This window comes from Callithrix jacchus, chromosome 18, assembly GCF_049354715.1.
Source record: "Callithrix jacchus isolate 240 chromosome 18, calJac240_pri, whole genome shotgun sequence".
Taxonomy (NCBI): Eukaryota; Metazoa; Chordata; class Mammalia; order Primates; family Cebidae; genus Callithrix; species Callithrix jacchus.
The window spans coordinates 14,053,373-14,068,888 of NC_133519.1; the positions used below are offsets into that span (position 1 = coordinate 14,053,373).

Sequence of the window (15,516 nt, forward strand, 5' to 3'; positions counted from 1 at the left end):
GGACGGAGCACTGCTTGCAACGCTAAAGTAACGTTTGCTCAAGCCCCGCCTTCGCCATAAGGCTCCGCCTCTGATTTCTGCGCAGGCGTAGCTCAAATCTTTCCCGCCCTCTAGTCGTGCGCAGATCTGACTCCTGACGTAATTGCGTAGACGCCATTTTAGCCGGTCCTACACGCACGGGACGTGGCGGCCATTTTGTTTTGGACACTGAGACGGAGCTGGCGGCCGCTGCAGACGAAAGTCGGGAAAGGGCAGGCCGAGTGAGCAGACGGATTTGCCGACTAGACAGCCAACCAGCAACAACAAACTAAGTTCGCATACTACAGCTTACGCATCTAACCAACCGCCCATCTAGCTAACCCGAGCCCCTCCACCGTCAATTCAGGTTCGGCCGGTCCCCGGCCCGCCTGCCGGAGCCGTGGTGGCAGCCCCGGGAGGAACCCTGGCGTCTGTTTCCTTCGGTGAGTTTCGGTAGTGAGAAGGAGCAGGGAGTCTTGGGGAGTGGAAGGGGCCAGTAGATGCGGAGAGCGGGTGGTGGCACGTGGAAACGGCTCAGGTGGCGGAGCGTGGAGGCCCCGGGGAGGAGGCGGAGCCCCTGCGAGGGGACGGGGGAGGGGCTGAACTGGAACCTGGTGGCGGGATTGAGGGAGGTTGGGTTTGATAGGGATAAAAAGGGAACTTATTTGGCGGGTTGAGCAAAAGTGGGAGTCTTGACAGGGCTTTGAGGATGGTAGGGAGATTAAATGAGAAATGTTGGAAATTAATGGCAGCGTTAGGGTTAAATATTGTGGAGGGCTCTCTGCGAGCTAATTACCAGGTGAATATAGAAAACCTTTCCTAATCACTGCCCCAGATCCTCAGTTCCTTGTTAAAGACCCTACTTAATTCTGGAGTTGAAATCCAATTTTGAAACTAGGCATACCTGTATTTTCACTCTGTAAATCTGTGTTTCTCTACTTTAGCTGCACATTGGAAGCACCCCTAGGTAGCTTTCCCCCACCCCACAATTATTCATTTCCAAACCTCACTACCAGAGATTCTGGTTTAATCTAGGCCCAGATATTCGTATTTTTTTAATTTATGTTTTAATAGAAACAAGGTCTTACCATGTTGCCCAGGCTGGTCTCGAACTGCTGGGCTCAAGCAGTCCTCTCTCCTTGGCCTCCCAAAGTGTTGAGATTACAGGCGTGAGCCACCTTGCCCAGCCCTATTTTTGTTTGTTTTTGATACGGAATTTCACACTTGTTGCCAAGGTTGGAGTACAATGGCATGCTCTCGGCTCACTGCAACCTCTGCCTTTCGGGTTCAAGCGATTCTCCTGCCCCAGCCTCCCAAGTAGCTGGGATTACACAGGCACTGTCGCTAGCCCGGCTAATTTTTTTTTTTGCTTTCTTTTGTTCGTTTAAGACAGTGTTTCGCCATGTTGGTCAGGCTGGTCTTGAACTCCCGACCTCAGGTGATCCACCTGCCTTGGCCTCCAAAGTGCTTGGATTACAGGCATGAGCCACCACGCCCAGCATTTTTGTATTTTTAGTAGAGACGGGTTCACCATGTTGGCCAGACTGGTCTCGAACTCCTGACCTCAGGTGATCCACCCACCTCGGCCTCCCACCAAAGGGCTAGGATTACAGGTGTGAGCCACCGCTCCCGTAGTACCTGGACCTATTTTTTTTTTAAAACCTCTTTGGGTAAGTCATGTAGTCAAGGTTGAAAATGACTGCTCTGGCCGGGCGCAGTGGCTCAAGCCTGTAATCCCAGCACTTTGGGAGGCCGAGGCGGGTGGATCACGAGGTCAAGAGATCCAAGACCATCCTAGTCAACATGGTGAAACCCCATCTCTACTAAAAATACAAGGAATTAGCTGGGCATGGTGGTGTGTGCCTGTAATCCCAGCTACTCGGGAGGCTGAGGCAGGAGAATTGCCTGGACCCAGGAGGCGGAGGTTACGGTGGGCCGAAATAGCGCCATTGCAGTCCAGCCTGGGTAACGGGCGAAACTCCGTCTCAGAAAAAAAAAAAAAAAGAAAGAAAAGAAAATGACTGCTCTAAATTAAAAGCCAAACTCAGCCGGGTGTGGTGGCTCAGGCCAGTAATCCCAGCACTTTGGGAGGCCGAGGCTGGTGGATCAGGCAAGGTCAGGAGTTTGAGACCACCCTGGCCAACCTGGAGAAACCCCATATCTACTAAAAATAAAATTAGCCGGGCATGGTAGCACCTACCTGTAGATCCAGCTATTCAGGAGGTGAGGCAGGAGAATCCCTTGAACCGGGAGGCAGAGGTTGCACTGAACCCAGATCAGGCCACTGCACTCCAGCCTGGGTGACAGAGCAAGACTCTGTCTCAAAAAAAAAAAAAAAAAGCCAAACTCCACATTCTCATTGCTGGATTGGGTTCTGCCATTTTTGAGAATTTCACAGGTATTTTCTGGGCCTTGAAGTTTGTTTTGGGTTTTTTGCTTGTTAGTATGTTTTAAAGAGATGGGTTCTCACCTGGGCCGGAGTGAGAACTGGGTGCAGTGGTGTGATCATGGCTCATTGCAGCCTCCAACTCCTGGCCTCTAGTGATCCTCCCTCAGTAGCTAGGATCACAGGTGCTGGCAACCACGCACCACTATTTATTTATTTATTTATTTTCTTAATAGAGTCTGGGTCTCACTTTGTTACCCAGGCTGAACTCCAACTCCTGGCCTCAAGCCATCCTGTGGCCTTGCCCTCCTAAAGTATTAGGATTACAGATGGTGAACCACCACACCCTGCCACCTTAAAGTTTTAATAATCTGAGGTAATTGTCATAGAAACTTAAGCACTTTTTCTGGGCGCAGCAGCTCATGCCTGTGATCCCGTCATTTTAGGAGGCCAAGGGTGGGAGGATAACTTGAAGCCAGGAGTTTGAGACAAGCCTGGGCGACATAGCAAGACCCCCGTCTCTCCAGAAAATTTTTAAATTAGCCAGAGATGGTGGTGCACATCTGTGGTCCCAGCTACTCAGGAGACTGAGGTGGGAGGATTGCTTGAGCCCAGGAGGTTAGTGAGCCAGGATCCTGCCACTGCACTTCAGCCTGGGTGACAGAGCAAGACCCTGTCTCAAAAGAGAAAAAAGAAATGTAAGCACTTGAAATGTGTCCTCATGTGTTTTAAGTCATCACGGATAAGGCCTTTTCGTTGTTGGCTTGGGCCTTGCCACTTAGAGAAATAATGTGGTCACTATAGTGATTTGCTCATTTTACCTATTGCCCTTTGTAGATTCTCGGGATTTGAAGATGGCTGCACAGTCAGCGCCGAAAGTTGTGCTAAAAAGCACCACCAAGATGTCTCTAAATGAGCGGTGAGGCAGCCAACAGCAACTTCAGCTCCTTCCTAAGAAAACATTACTTAACTTGGCCCTGGGGTCCAATGCACAAAGCCAGTTGTAAGCTAAGTACCAACAGAAGGCTACAGACCTCTGTTTTTAGTTGCATCTTGTGTGGTACACAAAACAAATTGGGCGGTTGTTTCAAAACCCCTTATCAGTAGATTTTTATATTAAACTGTGAAATATTTATTTGGTGGGATGTATTTTAAAAGACTCCTAACACCCTCCCTTTTCACATTTTTTTACATTGATACAGGGGTCGTGCAGCACGGTAGCATGGTACCCTGGCTACAGTCGGCTTGCTGCCCAGTCCAAGGCCAGCAGTGTTGTGTCTGGCCTGTAAGAGGCAGGTAGCAAGCCATGAATATGTCCAAAGGCCCTTGAATGTCATTCTTGGACCTTGTAAGAGGCACTTGCTTTGCTTCATTTCACTTTCTTTTCCATTCTGCTTTTAGTTTGTTTTTGTTTTGGATTCTTTTACAGTTAAGTGCTCTTCTCTTCCATTTCATTACACTGCCTTGACAGAAATAATAAGGAGTGTCTTCACAGGCTCATAAATGAACTAGTTTACCTTTCAGAAGTAACTGCTTGGAGTCAGAAAAAGTGATGATTTGAGACTAATGAAAGTAAAGGTATTTAAAGGCAGTTTCTATCTCTGACAACTTTGTTCATTAAGAGTGCCTTTGGGCCGGGTGCGGTGGCTCACACCTGTAATCCCAGCACTTTGGGAGGTCAAGGCTGGTGGATCACGAGGTCAAGAGATCGAGACCATCCTGGTCAACATGGTGAAACCCCGTCTCTACTAAAAATACAAAAATTAGCTGGGCATGGTGGCGCGTGCCTGTAATCCCAACTACTCAGGAGGCTGAGGCAGGAGAATTGCCTGAACCCAGGAGGTGGAGGTTGCGGTGAGCTGAGATCGTGCCATTGCACTCCAGCCTGGGTAATAAGAGCGAAACTCTGTCTCAAAAAAAAAAAAAAAAAGAATGCCTTTGACCAGTGATTTCATTAAGTCGACTTCAGATCGTTGAGATTTACTTAATGTCTATTTTTTTGCCTCTTCTGAAGCATATGTACTTCTCTCCTTACTCTTCGGCTATGATAAGCTAATTATTTTTGTTTGTATGTTCTATGTGATAAATACTTTAAAATGTGATACACTCCTGTAATTTATGAGAGTATGTTAATTGCTGTGAGCTTTGAAGGTGCTCTAGTCCTTCCTCCTATTTGGCCTTGGAATGCACCTTGGATTCCCCTAAGGTTTAGGCTTTCTTCGTTTGTCTTTGAAGCTGCATCTTCTGTCTCTTGTCATTATATCTGCTTATTGCGTGTTTTTCATACCTTCAACCTCTCTAAAAGCCGTTACCTGAGCCCTTGTTATCACTTTCGGTTGAATGTGCTGCACCTAGCTGCATTTCTAAGTTTCTGATTCTTGCAAGTTTGTGGAAACAGAGGAGTCTTTAACCCACATCAGCCTTGATCTAAGTGTACCACTTTACTTAAAAGTTCGTGGGATCTGAAGCTCCTGGTCTAGCAAGCCATGAAAATGCCAATAAATGTTTGTAATAAAGCTTTTATTTAAACATCCATTTTGTTCGACCTTGAAGCTTCACTAATATGCTGAAGAACAAACAGCCGACGCCAGTGAATATTCGGGCTTCGATGCAGCAACAACAGCAGCTAGCCAGTGCCAGAAACAGAAGACTGGCCCAGCAGATGGAGAATAGACCCTCTGTCCAGGCAGCATTAAAACTTAAGCAGGTGAGAGAATGGGTCATAATGCTCCAGAAGCAGCTGGTGATCTCGGTCAGGGAGTCCACTGAGGCTGTCAGGACGTGATGGATGATTACAAGGTGGCTCAGGGCAAAAGCTGAAACTTCTCTGAAAGAAAGAGAAGTTCAGAGAATTCCAATTTTAGCAGGTACCAATAAGTAACTTTTTACTGTTTTTCTCTTTTAGGGAGTTTGCCATCTCTGTGGCCTGTTTCTGTTACCAATGAGTGTTAATCGTTTGTTTTCTGATCCTTAACCCTTAACATTGATTAATGGCTTATTCCCCAGAGAAATTTTATTTCAAGTCCAGGTGCTGTGGCTCACGCCTGTAATCCCAGCATCTTGGGTGGCCAAAGTGGGTAGATCACTTGAGCTCAGGAGTTCGAGAGCATTCTGGCCAACATGGTGAAACCCCATCTCTACTAAAAATACAAAAAATTGGCTGAGCACGGTGGCACACCGCCTCTAGTCCCAGCTACTAGGGTGGCTGAGGTACAAGAATTGTTTGAACCCAAGAGGCAGAGGTTGCAGTGAGCTGAGATCACACCACTGCACTCCAGCCTGGGCAACAAAGCAAAAAAAAAAAAAAAAAAAAAGCACACGGAAACTTTATTTCAGCTTTAGATAATCTCACAGCATCCTTTACTCTCTGATAAATTTTTGTTTTTTTGTTTTGTTTTGTTTTGTTTTTTTTGAGTTTCCCAACTCTTACCCAGGCTGCAGTGCAATGGCGCGATCTCGGCTTACTGCAACCTCCGCCTCCTGGGTTCAGGCAATTCTCCTGCCTCAGCCTTCTGAGTAGCTGGGACTACAGGTACGAGCCACAATGCCCAGCTAATTTTTTGTATTTTTAGTAGAGACGGGGTTTCACCATGTTGACCAGGATGGTCTCGATCTCTTGACCTTGTGATCCACCCACCTCGGCCTCCCGAAGTGCTGGGATTTACAGGTGTGAGCCAACGCGCTCGGTCAACTCTGATAAATTACCCACCAGAAAAATAATTTTATTCTTTTTTCCCTGGTTCAGGGAGTTTGCATGACCTTAGTCAAAGGTTTTCTTTTTGTTTGTTTGTTTTTTGTTTTTTGTTTTTTTGTTTTGAGACGGAGTTTCTCTCTTGTTACCCAGGCTGGAGTGCAACGGCGCGATCTCAGCTCACCGCAACATCCACCTCCTGGGTTCAGGCAATTCTCCTGCCTCAGCATCCTGAGTAGCGCCACCATGCCCAGTTAATTTTTGTATTTTGAGTAGAGACGGGGTTTCACCATGTTGACCAGGATGGTCTCGATCTTTTGACCTCGTGATCCACCGGCCTCGGCCTCCCAAAGTGCTGGGATTACAGGCGTGAGCCACCGCGCCCGGCCAGTTAAAGGTTTTCAATGGTAAAATATACAGAGTAGAATGACCCTCATTTCCACAGCACCTTAAGTTTTACCAGTAAAGTGGAGCAAGAATACTGAGTAATTTGAGTTGGGGGTTCTTTCAGATTTGCAGTAGGAGATAATTCTATTCAGACCTGAAATAAAACCTCCTCTTTATTATCCATAGAATTTATATGCAAGTCCGGACAGTGGCCATGGAAGGATATGTCCAAGCTGTGGCTGGGCGTCTGGAGGGCGGTGCCATGCGACTGTAAGGGCTTTGGTAGCAATTGCATGGCTGTGCATAAGTTCAGCAGTTAAATATAACATCCTTACACCCCCACCCTGAACCATTGGGCTCACTGACCAAAAATAAACAAGGCTTTCTGCTTCAGCTACCTTAAGCCTTGGAATGATTGGATTCCTCCCTGACTCAGGAAAGCAGCCAAAAGCACCGCCATTTTCCAAGAGTAATTGGAAATTGCTGAAGATGAGTCTTTGACAGATCATTCCAAGGACCTTTCAACAAGAAGCTTTAAGTATAGGCTCTGCAGGAGGTAACCTCTATCCAGAGTAATACTGTTCAATAGAAATTTTTTTTTTTTTTTTTTTTTGAGATGGAGTCTTACTCTGCTACCCAGGCTGTAATGCACTGGTGCAATCTTAGCTCACCGAAGCCTCCACCTCCCAGGTTCAGGCAATTCTCCTGCCTCGGCCTCCCAAGTAGCTGGGATTACAGGCACCTATCACCATGCCCAGCTAATTTTTGTATTTTTAGTAGAGACAGGGTTTGCCATGTTGGCTAGGCTGGTCTTGAACTCCTGACCTCAAGTTATCTGCCTGCCTCGGCCTCCCAAAGTGCTGGGATTAAAGGTGCGAGTCACCGTGCCCGGCCAGAACTTTCTGCAACAATGGAAATATTCTGGATCTGCTATCCAGTACACTAACCTCTAGCCACATGTGGCTGTTGAAAACTTTAAATATGACTAGTGCAATTAATGAGCTTAATCTTTTTTTTTTTTTAATTTAATTTTAGGCCAGGCCTGTAATCCCAGCACTTTGGGAGGTGGAGGCAGGTGGATTACTTGAGGTTGGGTGTTTGAGACCAGCCTGGCCAACACAGTAAAACTACTAAAAATACAAAAAAAAAATTAGTTGGCATGGTTGCGCACACCTATAATCCCAGCTACTCAGAAGGCTAAAGCAGGAGAATCTCTTGAACCTAAGAAGTGGAGGTTGCGGCGAGCAGAGATCATGCCACTGCACTTCAGCTTGGGCAACAGAGTAAGACTCCATCTCAAAAATAAAGAAAATTTACATCTAATTTGGGCTGGGTGTGGTAGCTCATACCTGTAATCCCAGACTTTGGGAGGCCAAGGCAGGTGGATCACCTGAGGTCAGGAATTCAAGACCACCTGGGCAACATGGTGGAACCCTGTCTCTACCAGAAATAAGCTGGGCGTGGTGGTAGCACCTATAATCCCAGCTACTCGGGAGACTGAGGCAGGAGAGTTGCTTAAACCTGGGAGTCATAGAGTTTAGTGAGCCAATACTGAGTCACTGCACTCCATCCTGGGTGACACAGTGAGACTGTCTAATTTAAATAGTCACATGTAGCTAGAGGCTGCCTTATACAGCACAACTCTAAAGTGAAAACAATTATATAGTTAACTTTTTTTTTTTAAGAGACAGGGTTTCTCCATTTTGGTCAGGCTGGTCTCGAACTCCCGTACCTCAGCTCATTCTCCCACCGTGCTAGGATTACACGTGTGAGCCACTGCATCCGACCTGTAGTTGACATCCTTAAGTTTCCTGTGAATATTAAAGGCCAGTATTGGTGGCAGTGAAGGGTTGGAATGGACTAAGAACTTTCCAGCAGTGGACGGATCTCCTTTTACCGCACAAAGCTTGGGAGAATAAATATATGCAGGGTAACTGAAGAAAAGGGGCTTGTGGAATGCAGTCCTAGCCTCATAATTGTGTGTTAATCAGGGGAGTAACAGGACAGGTGTTTATGGATGGTTACACCTACTTATGCTAGATGCATCATGTTTGGTACGTTCCCTACTGATGAGAAGCAATTTATGATCTTGTGCTAGGAAGTTAATAATAATGCTTCACAACATCTTTTTGAGAGGTATGATTAGAAAACACTCACATAGGCCAGGCATGGTGGCTCACACCTGTAATCCCAGCACTTTGGAGGCCAAGGCAGGCACATCACCCGAGGTTGGGAGTCTGAGACCAGCCTCACCAACATGAAGAAACCCCATCTCTACTAAAAATACAAAATTACCCAGGTGTGGTGGCGCACGCCTGTAATCCCAGCTACTCGGGAGGCTGAGGCAGGAGAATCACTTGAACCTGGGAGGTCTTGGTGAGCCAAGATCACACCATTGCATTCCAGCCTGGGTGACAACAGTGAAACTCCATCTCAAAGAAAAAAAGAAAACACACACATACACCTTGGTAGTCACTTATGGCTCGAGACTGAAGGGACCGTAGAATTTATTTTCTTTTATATTGACTGATGGCTTTATGGATAATCAGGTTTGCTAGGACCTTGGTTTTGTTCAGGGCTATTGCTGTTCCTTTTTCCTTTGAAGGAATTTAATTCTCTGAGATGTAGTCTTAATGATTTTCTTTTGAGAAAAAATTCTTTAAAATACTCTGTCTCTGGAGTGTGTCCCTGTCCTCATACATGGCCCTGAGTTTTGTGATTACAGCTCATCTGAATAATTCTGACAAGTTTGGCTGGCACTCTGTGGAGATACATTTGATTTACATGTTTATTTTGAATTTAAGGTCATCATACTATTTTAAAGGAGCTGTTTGCAAGGGCAGGCTTGGAATTAAGGATTTCTAAGAAACGAAAGGAGATTTGACTTTCTTGTGTTTATTTACATCTTAAGGTAAAAAGTGGACCGTCTGGAGATAGATTCTCAGAGGAAAAACGGAGCACACGGGCCTCTTTGAGAAATCAATCTTGTTCTTAAGTCACAAGAACTCAAGTAAACTTGTCGTTTAAGTTTTGCCCAGAGTGTGATGAACTCTTCCTTTGGTGTTTGAGTAAGCCTTTGAAGACAGTGCTAGTTGGTGGGCAGGTATGAATCAAGTCGTATCATTGTCAGCCTGTAGTTCAAAAGCAGTACAATCCAGATTGAACTATAGAAATGTTCTTACTAAAACTTTGAACTGGCAGTGTATGACTTCTGTAGCCAGACTAGTGAGGTAATTTGTGGAGATGTCCATTTCATGAGACCACACTTGAGCTTTTTGAAGTTTCAGCTCTGGATCAAAATTCTGCTTCTTGTCTAACATGTTCCGAGGCAAAGGCTTGCTTCTGGTTTGGGGTCCTTATGACACCACAGCAGGTTTATCTCCCTTCACACCAGCATCTCACTTGCTGCTTTCTCTCTGCACTTTGAGTTGCTAGATCCTGTTGGATTGCTTTTTTGATCTCAATCCCCTAACACCTTTTCTTCCAGAAGAGCTTAAAGCAGCGCCTGGGTAAGAGTAACATCCAGGCACGGTTAGGCCGACCCATAGGGGCCCTGGCCAGGGGAGCAATCGGAGGACGAGGCCTACCCATAATCCAGAGAGGCTTGCCCAGAGGAGGACTACGTGGGGGACGTGCCACCAGAACCCTGCTTAGGGGCGGGATGTCGCTCCGAGGTCAGTGCTGTGTACCCTGATAATTGTCAGGCCCTACTCCCTTCCCTTTTCTCTTGGGCTGCTTATGGACACGTTCGTTTAACATCTTTAAGCCTGAATTTGTATGACTATAATAACTTTTGAAATCACATATTTTTAATAGTGCTGCATGTCTTTTATCGATACCATTCCTTTTCTGATAATGTGCAATGGTGAGAGGCTATGACCTGCGTAACAACAGGTAATTCATGTCATCTCCATTCCATTTTGAAACACCCTGCTGCTGCTTGAATCAAACCACATTCAAGTAATAGAAATAAGTCAAATGTAAGAAACTTAGGTCTTTTGGCCTATGTCTTCACTCTTTGTTCCTGGTGCTAGTAAAACACTGATACAGCTGGAAAAAGAGGACAAGTTGACCCATAGCACTTACCTGTATATGTTTATTTGGGGCACTCTTACTCTGTTCCCTGTATAGTTCTTGCTCCCTAGAAGAATGTGTTGAGATCAGGAACCATAGCATTTATTTTTAAATTTACCACAATGCTAGACATCTGATTGTTTAGTAGATATTTATTGAATATATGTACTTATTAATTGAAATAATTCCCAACTTCTTCCAAAAATGGATTTGTGGTCAGATGTGTTGAATTGATTGGATAAAGAGCAGCTTAACCTGTTCACACTCAGTATGCAGCTTGCCCCAACCAACCTAAAAACTAACTGAATTACCCTCATTTAACCCTCACCTCCTACCTTTGGTTAGAATCTACTTTGTGTCTCTTGGATTTACCTGCATATACATTGTATGCCTCCTCTCCAAGGTCAAAACCTGCTCCGAGGTGGACGAGCCGTAGCTCCCCGAATGGGCTTAAGAAGAGGTGGTGTTCGAGGTCGTGGAGGTCCTGGGAGAGGGGGCCTAGGGCGTGGAGCTATGGGTCGTGGCGGAATCGGTGGTAGAGGTTAGTCAGCTACCAACTTCAGAGAGTAGCTCCCTCTTATTTTCCTCCCTTAAAAACTCAGAGCCACCTTTTTGCACAGCTTCAAGTCATAGGCAGGCTTCTTTGTTTGTCTTGTTTTGTTATTTGAAACTGGCTTATTTTTCAAATTCCCATGCTGGTAGTGCAAAAGTCTCATGATTTTTCCAGGAATCAATCAAGTGCATATTACAGAGCCAGATTATATGCTGTCTTCTTCCTGGTTCTTGCAAATTTAAATTGTACAGTTAAAAATACCCCCTAAAATGGTCAGTTTAGGATTTTACCTTCCTGTCTCAGCCCCACCACCACACACTACCCTGTAGCTCCAAATCCTGGTTTGAGTCACATGAGAATATAGAAGAGAGAGAGATACAAAGATGGAGCAGAGTTAAGAGGGTGGTGAGACTTGGAGCTGGGCATTTGCTCTGAAACCAGATAAATTCAGTGTCAAATTTGTGCCTGTGGAGAACCAGAGATGACTTTTTTTGCTTAAGGTAGAGAGCAAGATGGAATTATTATCAGTTAACACTGGCTCTTGTTCATCTTGCCTTTGAAATTTATTATGTTTGTCTCATGACCGTGACCCAGATTAGGAAAGAGTTTAATGGTGTTGCTACTAATACTAAATCTCATGGGAGCGCTCTGGTCTAGAGCTCAGTGGGAAACTCCCAACAACACCTCATGGGAGCCCTCTGGTTTAGAGCTCAGTGGGAAACTCCCAACCACACCTGTCAAGGAAAAAAAAACACTCTTGTTGCTCCTGTGTATATTTGCTTTGGTTCTCTTAAAAGGTGTTGCAGGTCTTCCATAACTAATGACCTTGAAATTGCCAAGGAATAATAACTGTTAGGAAAGAAAAGCTGATAACCAAGGGCTTGTTTTCTTCTCTCCTGTTATATGCTACTTGGCTTATTGAATGAAGTACAAGCTAGTTTGCGTTTCAGGATAAAATAGCATGTTTGCTAAGTGAATTCAAACTACTTCTCAGATAAACAAAATTGTCCGTTGTCATAAGGTAACTAGAATTAGAGGTAGAAATAGCTGGGGCAACTCAAAATATTTTTTTTTCTTATATTTTTTCTTTCTTTTTTTTTTTGAGACGCAGTTTCGCATGTTGCCCAGGCTGGAGTGCAGTGGCTATTCACAGGCGTGATCCCACTACTGCAAAATATTTTTTCAAGTCCCTTCCATTGTTCCTCTGTGAGAAAAACTCCAGTCTCCTGACACATGAGGTCAACTAGCTTATTAGACTTGATAAGTTTAAAGAAAGATGAGATAACGTTCCAGAAGGGTTTCTGATAAACTTAATTTGAAAACCATCTTACTTTACACCCTGATTATCTGTACCCTTGTTACCACCTGCCTATCTTACTAAACAAGGTTATGTATTTTAATTATAAACTTAGTGAATCTCAAATCTTAGGTTCAGTTAAGGTTTTCTTTTTTAACTATAGTTGTCAGTTAATTACTTTCCTTTTTTGATAGAATAATAATTGTTCAAATAGCATTTAGAGATGATCCTGTGACAAGGGATTCATTATGTGTGCTTTCCATGTGTGGCTTTCTACCCAGTGTCTTTCCTGTTTTCCACATTTCTCCTCTTTCCCTGCCCTTCAGCTTTTCTCAGCTAGGCCCTGCAACTCTAAGGGGCATTTACTATAGCACCTATTAAACTTATTTGTAACTGTCTCTCTTTTTTTTTTTTTTTTTCTCCTTTGGGCCAGGTCGGGGTATGATAGGTCGGGGAAGAGGGGGCTTTGGAGGCCGAGGCCGAGGCCGTGGACGAGGGAGAGGTGCCCTTGCTCGCCCTGTATTGACCAAGGAGCAGCTGGACAACCAATTGGATGCATACATGTCGAAAACAAAAGGACACCTGGATGCTGAGTTGGATGCCTACATGGCGCAGACAGATCCCGAAACCAATGATTGAAGCCTGCCCACCCTGCCATGAGAGACTCTTGTTAGTCCACACGTCTGTAAATAGCCTTGAGATAACAGATGAGAAGAAATCTGATTGATGCTGGATGGACCTATTACAATAGGCTATGGACTTACTTGCCACCAGCTTGTGCATTTAGTGTGTTCCTTTTACTTTTTGATACTGTATTGTATGAAGCCCTTTTGTCCTTTGATTTGGTTTTTTGTTTTTGTTTTCTTTTTCGGGGGTGGGGTATTTTCCCCTCCTGTACCCAGACTTCTCTTTGAACACAAATGCATTAGCCTTGTGGCTAGAACACCCTCTTCCTACCTCTGCCTTCCCTCACTTGTCAGATGCTCTGACATGCTAACATTTCTTTTGTTGATCTCTGTTGCCCCCACAGAAAGGTCCCAGAAAAAAAAGTGTTCCTCCCTGATGCTTAGATTTCTGAGGTAGGGTTCTGTCACATCCTCTTCAATAGCCTCTTTAAAATGTTAAGAAAGTCTGGAGCTCAAAGATGCATTCTTCCACATTGATAATTTAGTAAATGAGCACATTGACATCACTACAGGGCAGCATAAGAGGTTGCTTACATGTGATAGCAGCTCTGATTTGGTCAAAGTTGCTACCATGTACATTGACACATGTATAACCAGCATGCTGGGTTGAGTTGTACTAGATTTCTACCATTCTGTGAGATTTACACACTTTCTCTTGGCTTTGTATCCAGGAGGGTACTATAGGGTTGGTTTATACCTATAAATAATACAGAGGAAAAAGCCATTTGATTTGGTAGGTGTGTCAGAATGGAGAATGATGGCGGATGAAGTGCTGGAAGAGGTCAGAAAATATCCATGCCAAAATGTAATTATCCTCATTTTATCCCAAACCAATCTCGGGACTTTTCCACTCACTAGCTTTATTTCACCCTTATTTCCCTTGAAAGTTTAAGTTCAACCAATTGTAACTGTTCCAGTTTCAGTGGAATCTTGTATTTCTGGTTCATTATAACAAATTGTTTGCTCAAATCCACCCAGTACTCTTTATTTGGAGCGCCTCAAAATGCTGTGGCTACTTTAATGATGTCTTTTGAGACGGAGTCTTGCTTTGTCGCCAGGCTACAGTACAATGGTGTGATCTTGGCTCACTGCAACCTCTGCCTCTGGGTTCAAGCAATTCTCCCTCAGCCTCCCAATTAGCCTGGATTACAGGCACACGCCAGCACACCCAGCTAATTTTTGTATTTTTAGTAGAGACGGTTTCACCATGTTGGCCAGGATGGTCTCCGTCTCTCAACCTCATGATCCACCCACCTCGGCCTCCCAAAGTGCTGGGATTACAAGTGTGAGCCACTGTGCCTTGCCGCTTTAATGATATCTTTATATACCCCTTGTGTGGTTGAGAGAATCTCTTCCTGCTTGTGTTAAAATTCTGGAGAGACTGTGGCTTTAGCAGAAAGTGAAGAATTTGACTTCCTCTGAGCCCTGCAGAAATAATATGCCCACAAAAAAGCAAGATCATCTTGGGCAACATTCTGGGCCCTTGGATCCTGGCATATATTTCCTTGTGGTGTTTAACAGAGAAGGACCTGGTAGTGCCAAGCCAGTTGTCACTGGGCTGCCTTTCACCCTAAACTGCTAGGACTTTGTACTTAGTCGGGGCTGGGAAGGAAATTTTGTCAGGACAATCTAAACTTGAAGTCCGACTCTGATGTGGGGTATCTGAAGGTCCCAAGGGAGCAAGTCAGTGGGGGTCTAGCAGAGGGCTACAGTGACCTCAGAGCTGAACCCCAGTTTTGTTCCCTCAGTCTTTTCCAATACTAAAGCACAGGGATTTTACTCTTCCTGAAACCTCAATAAGTACAAAGTGCTGGTCTCCCTTCCCAGAGCAGACTGATGCTCAAGAGTTCTCTATAAAGGAGGTTACCGTCATAGCCTAGGCTTCTTTTCTGCCTCGTCTGCATCTCTCCTGCCTCATGCAAGAAGTCAGCCCCACCTGCTCACTGCAGTTCCCAGGTTCTCCTGAGACCCCTGTCCTTGTCATCTTCAGTCACATGTAGTGTGGGACAGGGTGAGTAAACCTGGCCGCTGAGTCGGCCTTTCATTCATTGAGCGGCCACGTGCTGAGGGCTTGCCATACCAACAGAAGGTGTCCTTCATAAGGGTCATGTTGGGAGCACAGGAAAGAGGCTGATGAGCTGGATCTTGTAAGGGAAAGTTTAGAGACGGGAATATGCCATGCAGAGGGAACCAAGTGTAAAGGGAGACTGCTGAAAGAACATCTGAGGTAGCATGGAAGACCACAGCTGACAAGATGCATTGCTAGAGAGCTTGGACTTTATACTTTCATTAGTGGAGAGACAAGGAGTTTAAGCAGCATAGGACGATGTGATCTGCGTAATACTGGTGAGAGGCATAAGGTCCCAGCTACTCACCATGGCCTTCAGTCCTCATAAGCCCTCAACGGCTGCACTTTCTTCCAAT

At 45.0% G+C, this 15,516-nt stretch overlaps 1 protein-coding gene across 4 annotated transcripts; it reads left to right on the plus strand.

The window, feature by feature from the left end:
- The first annotated feature begins 197 nt into the window (after positions 1–197).
- On the plus strand, positions 198–14,061 carry CHTOP (chromatin target of PRMT1). Of its 4 annotated transcripts, none has more exons than XM_008984440.4 (6): positions 198–461; positions 3,242–3,323; positions 4,958–5,111; positions 9,970–10,156; positions 10,960–11,097; positions 12,840–14,061. In XM_008984440.4, the coding sequence occupies exons 2-6, from the start codon at positions 3,259–3,261 to the stop codon at positions 13,043–13,045; spliced, it is 750 nt and encodes a 249-aa protein (XP_008982688.2). In that variant the 5' UTR covers positions 198–461; positions 3,242–3,258; the 3' UTR covers positions 13,046–14,061. The 4 variants fall into 4 exon arrangements, with proteins under 4 accessions (XP_008982688.2, XP_035136006.1, XP_035136007.1 ...); XM_035280115.3 differs by having other exon boundaries at positions 9,973–10,156; XM_035280116.2 differs by lacking the exon at positions 10,960–11,097.
- The last annotated feature ends 1,455 nt before the right edge of the window (positions 14,062–15,516 follow it).